At 43.5% G+C, this 22,891-nt stretch overlaps 1 protein-coding gene across 1 annotated transcript in view; it reads right to left on the reverse strand.

The window, feature by feature from the left end:
* Positions 1 to 260: 260 nt before the first annotated feature.
* LOC138945971 (protein mono-ADP-ribosyltransferase PARP14-like) overlaps positions 261 to 22,891 on the reverse strand; it is a 28,375-nt gene continuing 5,744 nt past the window's right edge. Inside the window, exons 5-24 of the mRNA XM_070317502.1 lie at positions 21,021 to 22,546; positions 20,369 to 20,408; positions 19,833 to 20,173; positions 18,712 to 18,939; positions 18,129 to 18,350; positions 17,541 to 17,577; positions 16,974 to 17,050; positions 16,024 to 16,251; positions 15,493 to 15,714; positions 14,921 to 15,038; positions 10,870 to 11,010; positions 10,477 to 10,542; positions 9,053 to 9,238; positions 8,002 to 8,196; positions 7,311 to 7,543; positions 6,562 to 6,771; positions 5,123 to 5,327; positions 4,595 to 4,755; positions 2,974 to 3,151; positions 261 to 2,240 (exon numbers count right to left, since the gene is read on the reverse strand). Coding sequence (XP_070173603.1) covers positions 1,963 to 2,240; positions 2,974 to 3,151; positions 4,595 to 4,755; positions 5,123 to 5,327; positions 6,562 to 6,771; positions 7,311 to 7,543; positions 8,002 to 8,196; positions 9,053 to 9,238; positions 10,477 to 10,542; positions 10,870 to 11,010; positions 14,921 to 15,038; positions 15,493 to 15,714; positions 16,024 to 16,251; positions 16,974 to 17,050; positions 17,541 to 17,577; positions 18,129 to 18,350; positions 18,712 to 18,939; positions 19,833 to 20,173; positions 20,369 to 20,408; positions 21,021 to 22,546 — 4,892 coding nt within the window. The 3' untranslated portion in view covers positions 261 to 1,962. The remainder of the gene's footprint in view (positions 2,241 to 2,973; positions 3,152 to 4,594; positions 4,756 to 5,122; positions 5,328 to 6,561; positions 6,772 to 7,310; positions 7,544 to 8,001; positions 8,197 to 9,052; positions 9,239 to 10,476; positions 10,543 to 10,869; positions 11,011 to 14,920; positions 15,039 to 15,492; positions 15,715 to 16,023; positions 16,252 to 16,973; positions 17,051 to 17,540; positions 17,578 to 18,128; positions 18,351 to 18,711; positions 18,940 to 19,832; positions 20,174 to 20,368; positions 20,409 to 21,020; positions 22,547 to 22,891) is intronic.

The following is a 22,891-nucleotide window of genomic DNA, read 5'->3' on the forward strand; positions in this document are numbered from 1 at the left end:
GGGCGGTACCCATCTCCTCTCCCTTGTTGCCTTCGCCTTCAGGTACCCATTTCAAGCTGGGTGTACTGTAGAGCGCTCAGAAAAATCGAATATTTGCGATCGCACCGACTGGGGGTCAAACTCTGACCGCTTAAGCAAGAGGCAAGCGCTCTAACCACTCTGTCATTTAGGTTCTCTGTGTACTCTTTTAAAATAAACTTTATTTATAACTAACTTCGTAGTCAGATGTGCGTCGTTCCAGACTGTTTTACTGTAGACAAGTACTGAGATGACCGTCATTCCTGATTTCTATTCCTGTACTTTATGTTTAGAAGACATCATTAATCTATAGTTCTCTGAGCTCATGTACCTCTATCTGCACTTGCATACATTAACTTTGGTACACATGTATGAAAAGTATTGTGATATGTAGTGTTCGCTTATTTTCGTTATTTGTGTTTGAAATTTTGAATAAAGGGCATAGATGAAAAAAATCAGTGTTCTGAGCATGTGCATGGTTGAAAAGGTTTATTACAACTTCATAACAACTTCTTAATTGAATCAGATGAAATATTTGCATTTGTTCAAAGATGAAATTATGACAATTCAACACATCAACAAACTCTGTGTTTCTCTTCAAGTCATGTACATACATTCTGCAAACACACACACACACGTACACACACACACACGCACACAGATTCGAGCCACACACTACATGGTATGAATTTCAAACAAAGCTTTAAAGATGCAGTCGCCACAGTGGCGGTTCAACATTTCTTGAGACGCAAACATTAAGTCCTAATATAAAGGTATTAAAAATAAGAGGAAACACATGCAACCACACCATTGACACAAACCAAGAACAGAGTCAAGGTGTAGTGTTGCCGCATTAGGACACCAAAGTGACACAATTTGATTAAATCAATACATTAATTTACCTTACGTATGTTTTTAAGATTGAAAGCTTTAATTGCCGAACCTGTTAATTATCTTACCAAACACCAGCCTGACCATGGTTTACCACACAATTGCTCATGGGGATTGTCATGGAATACAACAAATAAAATTTCATGATAAAAGTCAGACAGTACATGAAGCTTTTGGGGCTGTTTCGCCATAACGCTAACAATTGGCTGGAACGTTCAGACACTAATTCTTAGGCATTACTCGTGTGTGGTGTCTTCGATTCAGCTCCCCAAACCAAAATCTATAGCTCTTTGGGCGATTTCAAATGTGTTCTTGTTAACACGTGTGAATTACAGGCTCCTCTCAGGAGCAAAAAGTAGGACAGAAAATCAAAACAAAGGCAGCGGAGGAAGGGGCGCGAAGAAATCAAAGTATAGAAACAACATATCCTAACACAGCCATGTCAAATTTGAATAACTGAGCGCTCAAAGCTGATGTGTGGCGCGTTTTTGCACCCGAACCAAACTGTAAAGCTCTTGTGGCGATTTTATCCTTAACTAGCAGGAATACCCGGCTCGGCTTTGATCTCGCTGAGATACAACCGAATACCTACCCGTGCCGATTTATACATAACTAACACAAATATTGGATGGGAAAACATCTCCCGCTCAAATACAACGGAGTGCATGGGGACAAAACAAAACATCATTTTATTGTTAAAAATCACTTTGACAGAAAGATGGCAAAAGTCACACACACACACACACACACACACACACACACACACACACACACACACACACACACGCACGCACCACATATACTGAGCAAAAAATAGTATCGCACTCATTTTCGTACCCCACAAAATCATTCCCTTGTCATTTCATTCAAACTTTTTCTGCTATTAAAGGCCCTCCAATCCTGGCCCTAGATACAAACATATCCTCTCTATGTACAGTGTACCATAATGCGCACAACGATTACTTATTATATCCGCCAAGCTCCCCCCGCAACAAGACGGAAACCGTCATATCTTGTAGTACTCCACTGACTGCACACCTTTCTTTTCCACAACTACGTGAACGTAATCAGGTACTGCGGATAGGCCTGCGTGTCGTTGAAGATGACGTACATGTCAGGGCTCTGCAGGTTGTTGGTGGCGGAGTCGCAGACGACGTGGTCCGATCGTGGCGGTAGGAACCTCATGTCAGACGACCCCAGCGTGGGATGACCGACCAGCACCTGGCACTGGTACAGGAAGCGGCGGCCTGAAGAGTCGGGCGGGGAGTAGCGACAGTCTGTGGAGTAGCTGGACTTCGTCGCAAAGTACACGCCTTTCCCGTATGCCGTTGCTGCATAAAGAAAAATGGAAGCAGTAAGAAATATCTTTGCTTCCTGAACGTGACTATGTAAGACCGTTTGCCAGTGGGGGGTTTTCTCCTTATTTCGGGACATCCTTTCAGTTTCAACACTTTTAGTACAGAGACTGTGCCAAAAGGTCAGGTGTCATGTCTACTGTCCCGAATGACACACGATTGCTGACATTTCACCATTGCCAACAGAATAAACAAATAAGAAATAGGTAGAAAATGAATGTGAAAACTGACTTTAATTGTTGATCAGTATTTTCTATACCACTAACAAATAATCTACTTGCACATAGCTGTTTGGCAAATGTATGTTGCATGGGACACACTGACATGAAAGTGGAAGATGTTTTTCCCTCTAGAGAAACTACATATCAAGTTACACTTTTTGTGCTCTTCCATTCCAGTTGGCAATCAATTGTTAACGCATGTTATTAGAAAAAATAGAACGAAAACAGATTAGATAGAATGAAAAATGTACTGGTGATGTCATTTGGGACATACTGACATGAAAACGTCACCTTTTGGCACAGTCTCTACAAGTAACACGATTGTGTGAACTTAGCACGGAGAGCCCGATTCTGAATTAAATACAATCGTTTATGACAAAAATATATGCTTCTACTCTCAATATCTTCATTACCATTTTTGCCGCAGAAGCTGCGTTTGAAGCTGTAAACTAAATACTTTCTGCTTCTACGCTCAGTATTTTCATTACCATTTTTGCCGCAGTAGCTGCGGTTGAAGCCGTGGTTGTTGATGTTGTGGATGGCGTCAGGAGAAGTTCCATGCCACAGAGTCCTCTCGTTGGGAAAGCCTGGTCCGTTCTGCTTGTCCATGTGGGTCTTCTTGGCTTGGTACTGCTGGTACAGCATCACGTTCTGGATGCGATCCACCTGAGATTAAACAAGTCGCGTAAGGCGAAAATACAACATTTAGTCAAGTAGCTGTCGAACTCACAGAATGAAACTGAACGCAACGCAATTTTTCAGCAAGATCGTATACTCGTAGCATCGTCAGTCCACCGCTCATGGCAAAGGCAGTGAAATTGACAAGAAGAGCGGTTTAGTAGTTGCGCTGAGAAGGATAGCACGCTTTTCTGTACCTCTCTTTGTTTTAACTTTCTGAGCGTGTTTTTAATCCAAACATATCATATCTATATGTTTTTGGAATCAGGAATCGACAAGGAATAAGATAAAAGTGTTTTTAAATTGATTTCGACAATTTAATTTTGATAATAATTTTTATATTTTTAATTTTCAGAGCTTGTTTTTAATCCAAATATAACATATTTATATGTTTTTGGAATCAGAAAATGACGGAGAATAAGATAAACGTAAATTTGGATCGTTTTATAATTTTTTTTAATTTTTTTTACAATTTTCAGATTTTTAATGACCAAAGTCATTAATTAATTTTTAAGCCACCAAGCTGAAATGCAATACCGAAGTCCGGGCTTCGTCGAAGATTACTTGACCAAAATGTCAACCAATTTGGTTGAAAAATGAGAGCGTGACAGTGCCGCCTCAACTTTCACGAAAAGCCGGATATGACGTCATCAAAGACATTTATAAAAAAAATGAAAAAAACGTATGGGGATATCATACCCAGGAACTCTCATGTCAAATTTCATAAAGATCGGTCCAGTAGTTTAGTCTGAATCGCTCTACACACACACACAGACACACACACACACACACACACACACACACACACAGACACACACACACCACGACCCTCGTCTCGATTCCCCCCTCTACGTTAATACATTTAGTCAAAACTTGACTAAATGTAAAAACACCTGTGTTACAGGGTGACGCGCTGATCGATCTTCTCACTACAGCTCCGCGGGAGTCGTTCCACTTTCTTTCTATTGTAGTCGCTGGGATAAACACCCAGTGTGGTTTAAGAGAGCTGTTGACGTAGTTTGATCGCGGTGTCTCTCTGATATGCTTTTCTCTTCGTGTATTACATGTCGTATTTTTCTAAGGACAGGTTGTGAGACAAGGCATTGGCGCATTAAACATTGCATCCTTATAAAACAAAGTTAAGTCAATCAGTCAGTCTTTTTACCATTATGTTTAGCAACGCAGATTTTTAAGTCCATTTGATTGGCCTTCTCAACTCACTCCTGTCTGACCGCCTTTGCCCCTGAGTATAACCTGAGTGTTTCGTGATCTCTGTGTCTCCTCCGAAATGGGCACCATTTTCTTTACTGAAGCATCAAAATATGTCGAAATATACATTATGTCCTCACTTTAAAACAGGACCGAGATGAAATACCGGAGAGAAACAATAATTATTTTTAAGGCGAGATATTTTTAGGGTGAGATACTTACAGAGACGATGTTGATGGAGCTGTTTCCAATCGTGGCCATGATGTCTTGTTTCACTCGCTGATACTCCACGTCAGAGGGCTTCAGATTGACCAGCATCACTGGCTCGTCGCTGTCGTGTGGTGTCCACGTGTCTGGTAACTGGATTCCGCTGCTCTCGGTTTCTGTCAGACAAAGTTTGTCTTGTATTGAAAAGACTCACTGCTTTCCTACAGTCATCACAGATATCCATCAATACTGGTAGTCTCGGTTAAGCTCAGCACTATGAAACACACAAACACGAGCCACACGGCGATTACACAAAAGGACACACAAATACACACGCACAAACCCAAACACGCACAAACACACACACACACGCACAATCACACACCAACGTAAACACAGACACACCACAGACACAGACACGGACAGAGAGAGAGAGAGAGGCATCGAGAGAGATCGACACACAGACAGACACAAATAAACAGACAAACAAACAATAAGATCTGACAAAACCTCATGAAAATACCTTTACAAAATCTGCCCTACCTCGAGATTTTCGAATCACCTCCACACTTTCCTCCTCTGAGGGACAGTCTCTGGGGTACTCCACCATGCGGTCAAAGTCGATCACATACACCGCGCCTTCTGTGTCCACGATCTCCGCCGTCTTCTGTCCCTGGACGTACGCTGTCTCGATAATCTTGTTCTCCTTCGGGCCGTACTCCATGCGCTTGGTTTCTGTTTTCGTACGCTGGTAGTGGAACATACAACAAAACAAGTTCAATGAAGATCGAGACTCCCAAAGACACCTTCCTTGCTTGTGTAAATGATCAAGTCAACTAACACGGGTCTGTTCAGGATGTTTCGTGGGATAAGAATGCAATCCACTTGAACACTGACATACTACAAATTAATAACAGCCTGTCTGCTACATTGTGCAGAGTACGAACGTTATGCCGAATTAAGATTGACGCAGGTGTCATGTACGAAATCATTTCAGCGAAAAACATCCACTTTGAACAGAACGCAGCCAGGTTGTAGAATGTTAGTGTGTGTCCAAGTGCAGGGAGATGTCGTCCCATGTACAAGCCTGGACACAACTATGGTGATGTATATACATGTACAAGCCTGAACAGAACTGTGGTGATGTATATACATGTACAAACCTGGACAGAACTGTGGTGATGTATATACATGTACAAGCCTGAACAGAACTGTGGTGATGTATATACATGTACAAACCTGGACAGAACTGTGGTGATGTATATACATGTACAAGCCTGGACAGAACTGTGGTGATGTATATACATGTACAAGCCTGGACAGAACTGTGGTGATGTATATACATGTACAAGCCTGAACAGAACTGTGGTGATGTATATACATGTACAAGCCTGAACAGAACTGTGGTGATGTATATACATGTACAAGCCTGGACACAACTGTGGTGATGTATATACATGTACAAGCCTGGACAGAACTGTGGTGATTTATATACATGTACAAGCCTGGACAGAACTGTGGTGATTTATATACATGTACAAGCCTGAACAGAACTGTGGTGATGTATATACAAGAAATCTGTCACGGAACGGGAAGTGTCTTTATGTGGCAAGGTGATTGGTGACATGAATGCATTAACGTACGTACGTTCTCCAAATCATTTACTTCAAAGACTCCAGAATTTCATTATGAGGAATCTGGATCGTAGTGGACGCAGTCAGTTGACAATGAATTTGGCCTGACCACCGGCGACTCGGTTGTCAACCGGCTCTATGTACATATTTTTCGATATTTTATTTGTCCATAAAGAGTCTACCCTTCCCGTACCCTCCCCTACTCCCCCCCTCCCCCCCCCCTTCCCCCACCCCCACACCACCCCCCCCCCCCCCGACCCCCCCCCCCTTTACATGTCCGTGAAACCCAACCGTACGAGTAGTAAATTAGACAGCGACAACCTGCCGGTAACTCTAATTGTAGTTTACCTCCAAGAAGCTCCACTGGACCATGCCTGCAATGAGAGACTCGTTTTCTCGTTCTCTGCGCTGATGTTCGGCGGCCCTGAGGAACTCGCTGACGTCTTTTTGCACACGTGGCAGTACGTCCACCACGCCCTGCAGCTCGTAGCGCCCCACTTCCCGCCACACCTCCATCCTCACGTCCGCTTCCTCCGCTATGTCTCGTATCTGTCTCATCTGAACAGTCAGCACACAGTCCAGTTAAAGGTACATCTACTGACTTTCGCGAGTTAAAGGTACTGTCCTTCCCGCAGGAGTTAAACTAGTGTACATCTTGCAGGTGTTAAAGGTATCAAGCCATAGAAGTAAGACTCGTGTAATTACTCAGGTGAGTCATAAATGAACTTCGCTTCAAGGTTTATAGATTAGATACATGAAATGAGAACGTACAACGGATTCAGATAGTAGTGGCGCCCCCCCCCCACCCCCCGCGCTCTCTCTCTCTCTCTCTCTCTCTCTCTCTCTCTCTCTCTCTCTCTCTCTCTCTCTCTCTCCTTACCCCGACCCCCCCCTCCCGCATAATTCAGCATAGTTTTTTTTTACCAGCGCTGGCTACCTCGGTCTGTTTCTCTCCCTTATCCTCCATCCTAACACGTTCAAAGGGCAGGATCAGTCCATTGTGGTGACCGTAACATCCTCCTCTTTATAACTTATCTGTTCTCTCTCTCTTTCCCGTCCCTCTCATGTTCCCCACCCCCTCGCTCCTGCCACCCTACCTCATCGTTGTTCAAGGACTTCAGGGCGGGATCGGTGTAGACCATCTTGGTGACCGTGTCCTTCACGTGGTCGTCAAACGCTTTGAGAAACTCCTGCACGGCCCCCTCGCTTTCAGCATAGATGTACAGCTTGGCGCCTTTCTGAATCGTGCCAGGCCGGTACGCAGCGCTAGCTTTGCTTTTATTCTGCACTGCGGAGCCGCTGTGTCTCCACCGTACGGCATTCTTCACAGCTGGAGACAGAAGGGCAGATTGTTTTTGACTTTTTGTGTTTGGAAAATCCAAACAATAAATTATTACTTGCCGATGTTTGAAGCATTATTATAAGAAACGTTACCCACTCATTGGTAAGGACATAATCTTGAAAACAACGTTAACTGGTTTTAGTTCAGAACATTCTTGAATAAAGCAATGTGGTTACGAGCATTCTTCAAACGAGAGACACTCTGCAGAACAGTTAAATGCACAGAACAGAACCTTGAAGCACAAAGAACAGATCTGAGCAAACAGGCAGAACCATGAAACGCAGAACAGAAGAATGAAGCATACAGACAGAACCACGATACACCCAGAACTGTAAACACATCAACAGACAGAGGACACGCAGGGAACTGAACAGTTTAGGTCAGACAATAGAACACATAGACAGAGCCAACAAAACACACAGAAACGAACAATTTTAAGACAGAACCTTGAAACATGCGTTTGCCGATGGCTGATGTCCTCTTTTCTTTCCTAGGTTTTATCATTTCGTTCTGAAAGACCCTCCTGAACTCAGGCACGTGAAGACTGTCGGTCAGTACCACGCGCACTTCTTCAATATGGTGAGCGTCCTCAGTACGACAGAATTTCGTCACCGCCTTGAACAGGTCACTCGCAAGTTTACCTGTGGACAAAGGCTTTTCAGGATTACGAATGTACTTTTGAAGATGGCAATTTACAAGTAATAATATGCGGTGGGAGAAGACATTTAGGGATTGACAATGTATTGTGGAAAACAACATCTTAGTATTAATAATGTACTGTATAAGAAGATACATTTTAAACAAGAAATTCCTCCGATAGGAAAAACACCCCCGTCAAAGCGACAAAGGGAAATAACCTTCTCAGTTGGTGGCAGTGAGAATGGTTATTTCCCTTTGACCAACGGGGGTGTGCCTCTATAAGTCCTTGTATAATTTTAATCCACCAATAACTCCCTAACCGTGTGTTTGACTGGTCCCAATTTTTGTAAGGACCGTCTCAGGAATGTATAGAACCTGTTCACCAAGTTTGGTGACGATCGGTCCGTTCATTCTTGAGATCTACTTGCGAACACAAACACACAAACAAACACACAAACAAACACACAAACAAACACACAAACAAACACACAAACAAACACATCGAGTGAAACCTATACACACCCCTATACCGGGGGTGTAATGAGACAAACTAATATAAGAAACATAGCAGACCATTTACGAAATCCTAAGTAACTTGAAAGTTATAAAAGTAGCATCACATTTCTTCATTATCACACTATCCGAAATTTAGCATTGTGAACTTCCACTTAAAAACCGTCGTCGACAGGAGTAGCTGTCGATTAGGGGGCCGTGTTACACCAGACAGCAAAGATAAACGCAACTAGTTGCGTACAACCGTTGCATGGAACAGTTTCCGCCGACCGTCACTGGTCACTTTGTAGCTCACTCGTGTTAAATACTGTCTACAGCGGCCCCTGTTATTTCACAAAATCTTACTTGTTGAAGTGCCGAGGTTTGGAATGGCAACAGACTTGGCCCTGTAGGACTCCGCTTCCTCCAAAACAGCCCTAATACCCGAGCTCCAGTTTCCAGAGAACTTTTTGCCATCAACATGTAGGATCATGCTGCTTTTCAGGTTGGGGCCTGAAGTCACTGTTGTGCCCTTGTTGCAAATGTCTTCTCCTGCAAAAAAAAGCACACCAATTTGTAACGCAGCTTGTTGTCTTTAAGATTACATTGACAACGTTGCTGGTCAATAATGACGCAATCAGTCAGCGAGTAACGTTAGGCCAAAAAAAAAAATTGTCTGTTTAGGGTAACCCGACCGACCCTATCGATTTGGCGCCGACCCAAAAACTTTTTTTTGATTTAAAAAAAAAAAAGAAAAAAAAAGAGGTAAAAATGCTAAAAAGAGACATTTGGCGTTTCTTTCTCTCCCTTTCTCTCTGTTTTATTTATACGTTAGTTTTGAAACATGTATTCATCAAATATAAGAAGTGAATGTTCAGCCAACATAGCATTTACACACCAAAAAAAAAAAAAAAAAAAAAAAAAAAAAAAACTACCTACCTACCGACCCTACTTTTTTTGGTCATGTTACCCTAAACAGACAATTTTTTTTTTTTGGCCTTATCAATCAATCACCTACTCGAACATATATACTGGCAAACTGAAAAAATTGCTCTGGGAACACTGTGTATTGGCTGTACTCTTGGGAAAGGTCTGTTGACAAAGGAATATGTGAAATGTTACAGTCCCTGGTGAATAATTACACAAATAATCAATCATGACATCAACCTAACAACCTCGCACACACCCGGGAAAAATTAAACAAATTGTTGTTTTTAAGCGACGGGCGCAGTGACCTAGCGGATAAGACATCGGCCTCCTATGCAGAAGGTCGCGGGTTCGAAACCCGGTCGCGCCTGGTGGGAGGAGATTTTTCTGAATTTCCCGGTCAACTTATGTGCAGACCTGATAAAGCCTTATGCCCCTTCGTGTGAACACGCAAGCACAAGACCAACTGCGCACGGAAAATATCCTGTAATCCATGTCATGTCAGAGCTCGGTGGGTTATAGAAACACGAAAATACCCTGCATGCTTCCCCCGAAGGCGGCGTATGGCTGCCTGAATGGTGGGGTAAAAACGGCCATACACGTAAAAACCCTCTCACGCAAAAACATGAGTGAACGTAGGAGTTTTAGCCCATGAACGAAGAAGAAGAAGAAGAAAAAGAAGAAGAAGAAGAAGAAGAAGAAGAAGAAGTTGTTTTTAAGCAACTGTGGTATCACTTTGATTAAGTGTATGTGTGCACGTGTTAAATCATACAGTTTCTGACAAAAATGTCTGCACTTTGCTCAGCATTAAAGCATCCACCTGAGACAAGTAGAGTACAGAACACCCAATGTAAACGACTTACGTTTCGTTTTCAGTTCCTCTTCCAACTGCATGCCACACTTGCTTCTCAATGACCTGCTGACTGCATCTGCAAATTTCATACATAACACATCAAGCAATCCAATTGACTCGGTTCCTTGCAGTCAAAGTAACCTGACCCAAACACTCAAGAATAATATACGAAAATGAGAACACACAAAACCCGAAAAACATCGACTGTAGAAATTATTTTGTATGTAGCTCAAGACAAGAACGACAACAACACCGCCAACACCACCACCGCCACCACCATCACGACGACCACCATCACCACCACAAAGACAACACGAACAACAACAACAAGACTCAGCTGCTACTATGTACTGTCTTCACGTACGACAGAACTGCCCCAATGGGCTAGGAATAGACGACCTACCTTTGCTGAGGTCAAGCTTCTTGTTCGTCAGGCTCACTATGGCGTGTACGTCTTCTTCGCTGATGTCTCCTTTTTTGACCGTGACACGAACTCCCATTAGGTCACATTCCCAGTCCTCGGTAGCAGAAACGTTGGCAGGTACTTTGACAACAAAAAACCACATATTTTGAATATCACTGAATCTGCAGAAGACCTGTTGTCAGCTACAAATGAATGGCTTAAATTTGCATCGTTGACCCCCAACCATCCTACATTTATCGTTTCTTGACAACTGGCGTAAAGATATAAATCAATTTGTGCTATAATCAAATAATACACGTTTCCTTGATTTTGTTGACAGAAAATCCACCTGAGTTTGTCTTTTTTTTTAAGTCAACCTCTCATCATTTGCACTGAAGTTTTATCTGGAGAGATAAGACCAACCCTCAAATCCAGTGCGCGTTTAATACTGCCGTTTGAAAGTTATTTCTCTCCAGACCTACTCCAAATTTAATTCGTGCAAAAGAATAAACTTTCATACTTACGGTAGCCATGGCTTTTACAACAGTGTCTGATTTTTACAAGCTTTATAACTGTTACAGACAGCACACAAATGTATATGCAAACATTAAAAAAGACTTTCAACCTTGGGTAATTTTTTTCTTGTACATGTTTTCCCAAGTCCTGTGTCCTTTATCTATATCTATATACGGCTTGTGTGTGTGTGTGTGTGTGTGTGTGTGTGTGTGTGTGTGTGTGTGTGTGTCTGTCTGTCTGTCTGTCACTTCGCGATGCACGGCGAAAGTGCTCGATGGATCTGCTTCAAATTTGGTGGGCATATTCAGGTAGACCCCGGACACAATCTGGTCGATGAAAATTTTGAACACGTGCTCTAAGCGCAGCGCGGTGAACCGATTTTGGTTTTTCTGTTCATTCATTCAGATCCATTCCCAGTAACTCTTCCTTATCTTCTCCAGTGTTTTGCGCGTTTATCTCCCTTCCTTCGTGTGGCGTCAATCACGTACGGTATTTGCAAGAATACTGAATGAGAAAGTTTGATCTTCCGATCACAGCTACGGTATCATCCTGAACTCAGGTCAAAATGAGTACGGCTCATTCTCTGAGATAACTGGCGATAGCCGTTGAGTACGGCTCATTCTCTGAGATAACTGGCGATAGCCGTTGAGCGATGACTGATCAGAATGTTACGGTATGACAAGCAGCTTCAGATATTCCCGTTATTATTTTTAGAATGTCACTGTCCACAACGCTTTCCTTGCACCCGTTGTCCTCACTGTAAAAGTACAAAGGTCGAATCTATTCATAGCCACGCGAAAAATCCACTGTCATCTATCTCTATACGGCTTCTGTGTGTGTGTGTGTGTGTGTGTGTGTGTGGTGTGTGTGTGTGTGTGTGTGTGTGTGTGTGTGTGTGTGGTGTGGTGTGTGTTTGTGTGTGTGTGTGTGTGTGCAAATCCACTGTCATCTATCTCTATACGGCTTCTGTGTGTGTGTGTGTGTGTGTGTGTGTGTGGTGTGGTGTGGTGTGGTGTGGTGTTGTGTGGTGTGGTGTGGTGTGGTGTGTGTGTGTGTGTGTGTGTGTGTGTGTGTGTGTGTGTGTGTGTGTGTTTGCGTTGCGGTGAACCGCAGTGAATAAATACTCTGTTTCGCGATACGAATTACGAAAATAAACACTTTTTTGTTCGGCTCTACTTCTTCACTTCTTTCACTTCCGCCACACAAAAGCAGCGCTTTTCTGCACAGCGCTTTTCTGCACAGGTAGTACATCTAAGTATTGCAATTCGTGTACAAAATCCCTCCCATCTTCAAAATATTGCCACTAATATATATATACTACTCTACATCAAACATGGTGGGCATATTCAGGTGGACCCCGGGCACAAACTGGTGGATGAAAATTGTCAACACGGTGCTCTAAGCCGGCGAACCGCCACGCTGCATAGGCTTACTCTGTCTTGCGATTCCTCTAGCTCTATATCGTTTAATTGATTTGGCAAAATTCTTTTCATCCACATAGGGTCGCACAAAGGCGAATGTTTTAAGGTACGTGTGTTACAGTACTGTCTGGTTGGCCAGTACTATCTTGTCAAATGGGTCAAAATAGCCATTTCTGCACTTTCGCTGCTTGTGGAAGACACTTCAAATACTCCTATGATACGAGTGATAAATATCAAGCCTACTGACAAACTGCCACATTTTCGCGTTTCGTTACATTTTCATTTTTATATCATTCTCTCAAGCAATGGGAACTCCCGGGGATTCCCCTTTTACGCGCGCGTCATGAAGTTCGGCTGCAAAATGCACGTGTCGCTATTTTTCATCTGTGCCCTGCTTGTAGCGTTTTGTGGCGAAAGAGGACTTGCGGCAGACAAAGAGGACGAGAAGAATGTAAGCCGGTATACACATATGCAATTGTGGCAAACTATCATTCATTGCAAAATGGGAAAAACAATATAGTGTGGAAATTGCAGCATAGTTGCAATAATGCATTGCATATAAACATCCAAAACAACTAATAACAAAAGGGAGAAAACAAATGTGGGGAGGAATTGTCCCAATCATTCGCATGTATATCATTATCAATACATACACATAAAGAACAAATCAAAATTACTGCACAGAGAGAGAGAGAGAGAGAGAGAGAGAGAGAGAGAGAGAGAGAGAGAGAGAGAGAGAGAGAGAGAGAGAGAGAGAGAGAGAGAGAGAGAGAGAGAGAGAGAGAGAGAGAAGCATCCCACAAAGAGAAAGCGTAATAATAACTGGCGAGCCCGGAGTAAGGACGGTACTAGCTGTGGCTCTGACTCATTACCTTGACCGACTTATAGCATCCTGTTCAATACTAATGACCGTGTTACATAGTCGTTTTTTCGTTAGTTTCGTTCTGTTAATTCTGTCCGGTTGATTTTTCTTCTACTGGCCATTGTCGTATTACAGACACAAGTGACAAGCATTTGCCAGGTATCAGAATGTTCTTGCAGTAAATGTTTACTTAATTTGTGTTAGATGTACTTGACATCAAACTGCATATATTACAGTCGTATTACATAGTTTACATAATGTATCACCGGTTTCCTATCCGCTTGACTTAGAATTGTCACCATTTTCCATCAGTCTTGTATCAATGTGGATTTTTTGTTTCTGTTAAAAAACTTATTTTAAACAGACAGTTTAAAAGTGAGAGACTTATAGTGCTTTTGTCATGAGTGTCTGAGCTTTGAAGCAGCAGGAAATTGCGGCATTTTCTTCAAATAAACATGTCTGCAGTTGACACGCGCGCTCACATGAGAGACTGAGAGAGAGAGAGAGAGAGAGAGAGAGAGAGAGAGAGAGAGAGAGAGAGAGAGACGGAGAGAGAGAGAGAGAGAGAGCGAGCGAGAGACTAGACAGAACGAGCGAGATAGAGAGAGATAGAGAGAGGGAGCGAGAGAGAGAGATATATAAAGAGAAAGAAAGAGAGAGATATATATATATATATAAAGAGAAAGAGAGAGAGAGAGAGAAAGAGAGAGCGAGCGAGAGACAGAGCGAGCGAGAGACAGAGAGAGAGAAAGAGGGAGGAAGAGAGAGAGAGAGAGAGATAAAGAGAGAGAGAGAGAGATAAAGAGAGAAAGAGAGAGAGAGAGAGAAAGAGAGAGATGGAGGGGGTGGAGAGAGAGTGAGTCAACCCGAAAAGAAAAGCCGGATAGCGATATTGAACTTAACAACTGTGTCAGTGTGGGTGAAAGACTACACGCTACCAGCCAGTACAGGGGCGGTGCGTGTGTGTGTTTTCGCCGTGAGAGCTTCGCTCAAAACTTTTTTTTTTAGATTTAATTTTGTATAGCATCATTGCTTGAGCATCTCGCGACGGCTACAATGTTAGACCTGTGTACGGGACGCTTTAAAACTGCTCGCAAAGGCAAAAGAAGTTTCGTTCAGGGAGAAGTCCTTACTTGTTCACTGCTATCCAGATAGTACTGGTTTGCCAGGTAATACTGTAACATACGTGTACTTTACGTTAAAAGCAAATACTTATAAAAGGCTCATGCAGTCACAACTGATTTGTTTTTACCTTTCTTGGAATGTCCCGGTTCAGAAAATGTCCGTCTGTGTCGTTTTCCTTTCATCTGCTTCGCTGATGGGGAAAGAGACGGTCGCCGTGGGATGAACCATTGAACCTTTTGGAACTCCTGTCACAGACACCGCATTTCCTTCAAAAACAAGCATTAACTATTCTCGAGTATATGCAATGTAGTCACATTTTGTTTGGCTAAACCAAACCCCACTCCCGTCTCGTACGCTTGAATCGCACCTGTCACGCACACGAGCAACAGTACTTGAAAAGTCTTTAAAGAACCAACTGCGTTCGATTTTAACAGTTACGAAATAAAGTTCGACACAGACCCAGACACAGACGTAAAGAGACAGACACACAAAAACTGACACACGCGCAGGTACACGCAGACACACACAGACGCACGAATGGACGCACTCGCGCACAGACACACACACGCCATATGTGCACACTGGTACAAGTGGAAACAAGCACACCGCAGGTGCGATCTTGTTCGAAATATTGCTCACGTACAGATCTGTTGACACAAACACATCTCACAGAGACCCGGATGTACTAAGACATGTTACCGTCATCGTCTGAGCGTCTTTGTGGTAGACAACGATTTTGACCTCCCTCAAAACGCTGAACGGATTCGTCTGCTGGAACTGGCGAATTGCTTCCATCATGGTCTGTGCCACTTCATTCCTCGGGTATGATAGGTTGCCAGTCCCAAGAGCGGGTATGGCAATAGACGTGAATCCACTCTGGTTGCACTTGGTCAGACATTCCACAATTGTTGCGTGTAACGCCTGTGGTACAAATGCAACATGTAACGTCTGTGAAAAACGAGACAACATTGTGACGCTTTAAAAATGAAAATGAAAGAGACATTTAAAAAAAATCTATTCAAGGAGATAAAGCATACAAAACTTTATATTATTGCTTTCTACAAAGGAATCCACAGGCACACATTTTTAAAGACTGCCATGTGCCGAAAACGGCTGAAACGACGATCACAGAGGCATCGTCGTGAGGTTTGGTTTCTTTCACAGCCATTTACAAACCGACCCTCTTTCCAAAAGCAAATAAACACAACCAACCTAAAACTAGTGAAGTACCTGTTTCGATTGCTGCCCAGCCCAGTGGGGCAAGCTGATGTGATACAACTTTCGACATGGTAGAGCGTGACCTCCTGTGACAGCGATGTGTCCAGGCCTGACGCCCTGTGGATGCTGTGTCCTGCACTCGTCCTGCAGACCCGAGCCTGCTGCCTGTAGAATGGACGACGACACAGCGCCGTTGCTGAGATCAAGGTCGGTGCTGGTTGAGTTCACGATGACGTCAACCTGTCGACACAGTGCGTGAAGTCATCCCGTTTACATAAGACGTGCGCTACAACGAATTTACATATAGCTCATGACGTCAGAATACTGTCACAAAACGTGACGTCAACATACATAATTATATAGCATGTGTCTTCTACCTATGCACAAAGTACGTGACGTCAACCTACTGAAAGCACCTGACGTCATTCCAGTGACACATTAATGATCACGTGACGTCAACCTACTGCTAGAGTACGTGACGTCCAGCTGTTGACAGAGCACGTGACGTCAGAAATCGACATGGCACGGGACATATGAGTTACTTTGTGATTAGCATAATTATGGTTTATCACATGACTTCGGTTTGTCTTTTTTCATAAATCGACATGGCACGGGACATATGAGTTACTTTGTGATTAGCATAATTATGGTTTAATCACATGACACCGTTTGGCTTTTTTCATAATTTATAATGTTAACAATTCACTTGAGGTAAGATACCTACTCAAACAAACCTCCACATTTCCGTGCGTGTAAGACGCATTGTTTTCTGAATAGCTGGAATATTTCCCTCAGGTAGATTCCTTTTCAGGTATTATTTCGCCAGAGTCTTGGGAATACATGAAAATTGACCCTCGGGATAATATGCCAGCTATCCAGGACTCGGGGGTGTGTAACCTATATTTCTTCCAGGAAAAACAAATAAATACCAATAAATAACTTACAGGTCAATGTAAGCTTACCTGTTGTCTTGAAATTTCTCCTGAAACAACGTTCATTGTCATTTGTCGGGATGGCCCAGGACTGGAAGTTTGCGTCACTGTGAAGCACAAAGTGCATAAGTGAACAGCACACAGATATGCGCAAGGCGTGGTTTTGTTTGAATGATAAGTGCATTGACAACGTGGTAGCTAGGTGTACGCAGTCAGCGCGCTCGTATGCAGTAGAAACGAACACCTATCGCGAACACTAATTCCGTGGCACCAAGTAAACATTTGGGCTGTATGACTGTTGCCATGTAGTGTTTGTTTAATGCCACTTAACCGTTTAAGTCAGGTCATCTTTTGAGTTCATTTACCATATTTGAACATGAATACTTCAGATTTCATTTCCACTCGCGGAAAACACAAAGAGAAGTCAAGTTCAATAGTGTTAGTCTTTATGAGTGCTCCTTTGACCTTTTAAACAAACTTTGGAATAACGATGACATGATATAGATAACTAATTAATAACCTACAGCGAGCAAGAACACAAACAGCAATAGTATATGAACTATTATCTGCACTTTATCCATGGAATTCAAAATGTACCTCCTGTAAGCTGTTGCCGGTGAGCTTGTTGGAAAGCCTGCACACACATTCATTACAGATCATTCAAATAACAAACGGTTAAAAATATAAACTATCCAAAAATTAGACTTAAGTCAATACAAAATTGATAATTTGACCGATTGCCAAATAACAAAAATCAATTTAGGTCAAAGTGAATAATTATACATGTACTGATGATTAATAAAGGCCCCTGTGTTACTATTTGAGCTTACTCTTATATTAGCTTTGGTTATGATTTTACCATAAGATTTCAGTAAAGGTTTGCCCTGTTGTTGGAACGTCGAAGGAAGGGTGTCTCAACATTGGAAAACCCTGCCATTACGGGGCCAAGATTTGAAAGTTTGATTTTATTCAACAAAAAGTTGACTTTCCCTGATTTATGTTTAAAAAAAATAGTACCGAGTCGTTCTCGTGATACTTCTGCATCGTCCTGTTACTTTTGCACTAAAATATGGAAGAACGGTGCGGAACCAGAAACGTTCAACGTTAGAGCACCCAACGAAGAGGGCCCCCTCCCTTAACATTTTGGTAAAAGGCGAACATCTCATCACGTTTCACACAACATACTTGCAGACTCTGAACGTCCTTGTGATAGACAATGAGCCTGACATCCCTCAAACCACTGAATGGACTGATCTGCTGAAACTGCATGACCGCTTCTATCATGGTCTGTGCCACTTCATTCCGGGGGTAGGACAGGTTACCAGTACCAAGTGCCGGTATTGCTATGGACTTGAAGCCACTCTGGTTGCACTTGGTTAGGCAGTTAATAACAGTTTGGTGCAGTATCTGAAATCATTGGTTATAATTGTCGTGCATGAGTCTCTCAGGACAGTCATTACCACTGCTCTTTAAAAACTGAAAGACAGGTAGATAAAAAGACTAGCCCATACATCCATATATACATACACGCACGCTCACAAATACCTATCCCGAACACACACACACACACACACACACACACACACACACACACACACACACACACACACACACACACACACACACACACATACACACACACACGTACACACTCCTTCCTGCACGCACACGTACAGCCACAGCAGAATATTCTCTCTCTCTATCTCTGGGTCTCTCTCTCTCTCCCCCGTACCCCCCGCCCCCCTGCCCCTGCCATCAAAGGCCCAACCTGCTTGCTTTGCTGCCCAGACCACTTCGGTAAGGTGACATGGTACAGCTGCTGACACGACAGTCTGTAACCTCCAGTGGCAGCGATGTGTCCAGGCCTGACGCCCTGTGGATGCTGTGTCCTGCAATCGTCCTGCAGACCCGAGCCTGCTGCCTGTAGAATGGACGACGAGACCGCGCCGCTCTTCAGATCGAGGTCTTTGCTGGTAGAGTTGACGATTACGTCCACCTGTTATACAGAGGGAAGGACAGTAGTCACTGACCTTTATACAGAGGGAAGGACTTTACTCCCTGAATGATAGGCAGAGGGGAGGTATGCTGCATAGGGAGGACTCTATTTACTGACTGTTCTGTAGAGGGAAGGACAGTACTGACTGACTTTAATGCATAGAGAAGACTTTACTGACTGACTGTTATGCGGAAGGAAGGGATGTGCTCAGGGGTCGGTTGTACCGATTGACCGTTATGCAGAAGGAATGGCTGTACTGACTGTTATGTAGAGGGAAGGACTGTACTCACTGACTGTTATGGAGAGGGAAGAAAAGTGCGCACTGACTGTTATGTAGAGAGAAGACCTGTACAGATTGACCGTTATGCAGAGAGAAAGACTGTACTCACCCTCCTTCCTACTCACTACTATACTCCTCGTAATTTTTAAAAATCGCCTGGTTAGGGGATTTTCTGGGCGTGGTCTTCATTCGTATCTGTTTTGTGTAAGTATGATTTAAAACTAAAACAACATTTGTGTTGAAATCTTTTACTCATTCAGTATGCTCACCGATCATTTAACCTTTTGAATGGTTTAAAACAAACTTGTTCAATCACTACCGGAGAGTCCTGACTATACTGTGAGAAATATAACCAGCAATTATACCAGCTTAAAAAAGGGAGGACGGCTTGCAAATTCCTCTTCTAAAACAGTTCAGTAAATTCTAAACTTGTATAGTTCTCAAAGTGTACGTCCATTTTCAGACTAACTACCATGTTAGGGCAAATTTCAAAAGTAAATAAAGTTCACTGGCGCTTAACTGCATCGCCAGTGTTGTTTTATCGAAACAAACGTGTGAGAGTTTTGATGGGCAAAGGCTTTCCGATTCTACGTCGCGCCTGTCTGCTACCTACTTTCTGCTTGGCAATCTCCCCTGGGACGACACTGACAGCCAGTTGCACTGGACGGTTGGTTCCTCTCGTGCTGGACATGGATGCTGACCTGCGTGGTGCGGGCGCTGGTGGTCGGGGTGGTGGCGTTCGCGACGGTTGACCTGGTTTGGATGGCTGTGCCAATGCTGGTTCGGCTGTCTGTGCTCTTTTTGGCTGAATTGAATGTACCGATTCTGGTTTGGCTGACTGTGCAAGTTCTGGTTTGGCCGTCTCCATTGTTGCTGATTCTTGCAATGGTGCGGAATTTGCTTCCATGGTGTCTGAATCTTCGGTTTCTTGTGCCACGGATGCATCTCCTTTTTCTTAAACACACACACAATTCCGTTACAACTGAAGACACTATATACCTGTCTTTTTTTTTACGTATTTCATTCACGGTCATACAAATACAGGAAAGAAACGCACAAGATTCGCCGACGAGAAGCCGTTATAGCTTAGAAAAACAAAATGGTCAATTCTAAGATACATGAAATAAAACACAAAGTGAGCATACGCACCTGATGACAATGTCAGAGTTGACCTTGCATTTTGGAACACCTGCAAAACACAGTTTTGTGGTTGTTTTAATTTGGTATTGTTGTCATAAGGAGCCAAAACCCCATTGTGACAAGCCATTAAAGTAATATGCGTTTAAAATGTAAGATTGCTGTCATAGAAAAGTTGTTTTTGTCTCTTTTGCCACAAAAAGTACTTTCGCATCATGTGACATACATGCAGAGTCTGCCCATTCTTGAAACAATCTCTCTCTCTCTCTCTCTCTCTCTCTCTCTCTCTCTCTCTCTCTCTCTCTCTCTCTCTCTCTCAGTCTCTCTCTCTCTCTCTCTACCTTTCTCTCTCTCTCTTTTGCTCTCTCTCCCTCTCTCTCTCTCTCTCTCTCTCTCTCTCTCTCTCTCTCTCTCTCTCTCTCTCTCTCTCTCTTTTGCTCTCCATTCAAAGGCCATAAAAAGCCAAGTATTCCCTTACATCAGATTTGATCGAAGTAACCTCTTTCCGTTCAAAACTAGTCTGCAGGTAATTGTGGTACGTTAACAATTTCAAACAGAAGAGCAAGAGTTTAAATTAACTTGAACTGTTCAGATGACCTGGCCATAATTAAAGTAGTACAATACAATACACATTTTAGCTTAAAACCACACACAACAAACTTACCCGTACTCCAGTCGTCTCCCACTCAAAGCCAACAGCACATCGGTGAACCAATTCCAGCTTCCTCAAGTCTTTGTCCCGTTTGTCAGAATTCAGGAACTTCAACCTCTCTTCGCTCTCTATAGTTTCCTCTTGAACCATGATCTTTTCTTCCAGTTCCTTAAACCTCTCTGTTAAAAGCGTCAATCCAGGTTGTGTTCCGCTGGCTATAAATTTGGGATCATCTTCATCAGCCGTCACTTCAACCTTTTCGTCTCTCAGGCTGGTAAAGATCAAATCCAGTTTCTGTTTCCATGCAGACGACACGAACTTGTGGCGAGTGGGCGAGAGACGAAGCTCTATTTCGTAAATGGTATTCTTGCTGATGAAACCTTCCACCTGCAATGTGACGTCATCAATGACGTCATCAGTGGTAGTGATGACGATCTGGGTCCTGTCGTCGGCAGGAGTGACGTCAAGCCCGGGGTGGCTTTCTCTCAGCCCCGCCAAAATCTGACCAAAGTCCCGAGTTTGTAGGAGTGTAGTTGACTCCGGGGACAGCTGAACAACTCTCGTGACCACTGAGTCCTTGACAATCCTTGCCGCCCTGTCCGCATCAGCTTTGGTCAGGGCAAAAACGACGACTTCGTTCTCTTCAACCTCCATGACCGCTGTCACGCCCTTCGCTTTAAATTGTCCGAGGATGTAGTCCTGTGTGTGTTGGTTCCGCTTCAAGACCTTTATGGTGCCTGTTGATAGTTCTGGACAGCGTACACTTTCTTCATTCTGGAGGTAGGCATACATCTTAACCTGGGCGTTTTTCACTTCGTGAGATACGCCGCGAAAGATCGCCTTGCCATCGCTAATGGTGACTTTGAGATTTGGATACTCTGTAGCCATCTCATCGCTAAAGGAGGCAGCCTGCAGCAGTTCTGCCCTGTACGCTTTCAGAGAGACAGCTTCTTCAACCTCGTCTTTCTGCCGTTGCGTGTGCGCGTCGACATCCCTCACAATGTCTCGAAGCTTTTCTGCAACCGTATGCACTTTGTTCTGAGATCCCACAACTGTGACACTTTGTGTTGATGCTTCCATCAGAACTAAAATATCTGGACATTCCAGTTCATTTAGTCGGCCCCCTATCGTTTTCTCAAGCAGAGGCCAAGTCAGCTGTGCAGCGACTTGAATTATTTCCACGTGAAGGCGGCTGAGAAAGTCACTGACTGCTCTTCTGACGTTGTCGGTCCACGTTCTAGCCAGCAAGCGAGCATTCCGAACAGACGGAGTCAACTTACACTCGATGACAATGTTCTTAGAGACGATGCTGACTGACGCATGAGCCTGAAGAAGGTGTTGGATAAGCTGCTGAAAGTATGCTGACTTTTCGGTCAGAAATATGCTTTTGGCTTCATCCTCCACAACAACATCGTCAGGCATCCTGAAAGAGGCGGGGTCATCAGTCCCACCTGACGGACCGAGGCAATCCAGAAACGTTCTTGTCTCCAGCTCCTGGTCATCCAGCACGAGCTTCCTTGTCAGTATGGAGTCCAGCGCTGAAACAGAAATAGTACGCCCGCTTTGGTTACCTGCTTCTGTCATTGTCCTCCAACCCAACCCCCACCCGACCTCTTTTTGGTCCCATCTTTTTGCCCACCAGCACAATGTTTTGGCGACAGGAGAGAGGAGCTACATCGCAATCTGTCATACCGCTTCTTGTGGCTTCTTGACGCCTTGTTTTGCTTATGCCCAAGACTTCGATGGCTGTGCATTTTTTAGAAACAGGCAATGTGCGCGTGAACTTTTCAGGAGCAAGAGCAAAGCTCATACACTCAACCTATTGTACATGTCACAGAAATGGAGCAACGAATAGTGCTATTATTTGTCAAATGGCCAACAAA

The sequence above is a fragment of the Littorina saxatilis genome, linkage group LG13, assembly GCF_037325665.1.
Source record: "Littorina saxatilis isolate snail1 linkage group LG13, US_GU_Lsax_2.0, whole genome shotgun sequence".
Classification (NCBI taxonomy): Eukaryota; Metazoa; Mollusca; class Gastropoda; order Littorinimorpha; family Littorinidae; genus Littorina; species Littorina saxatilis.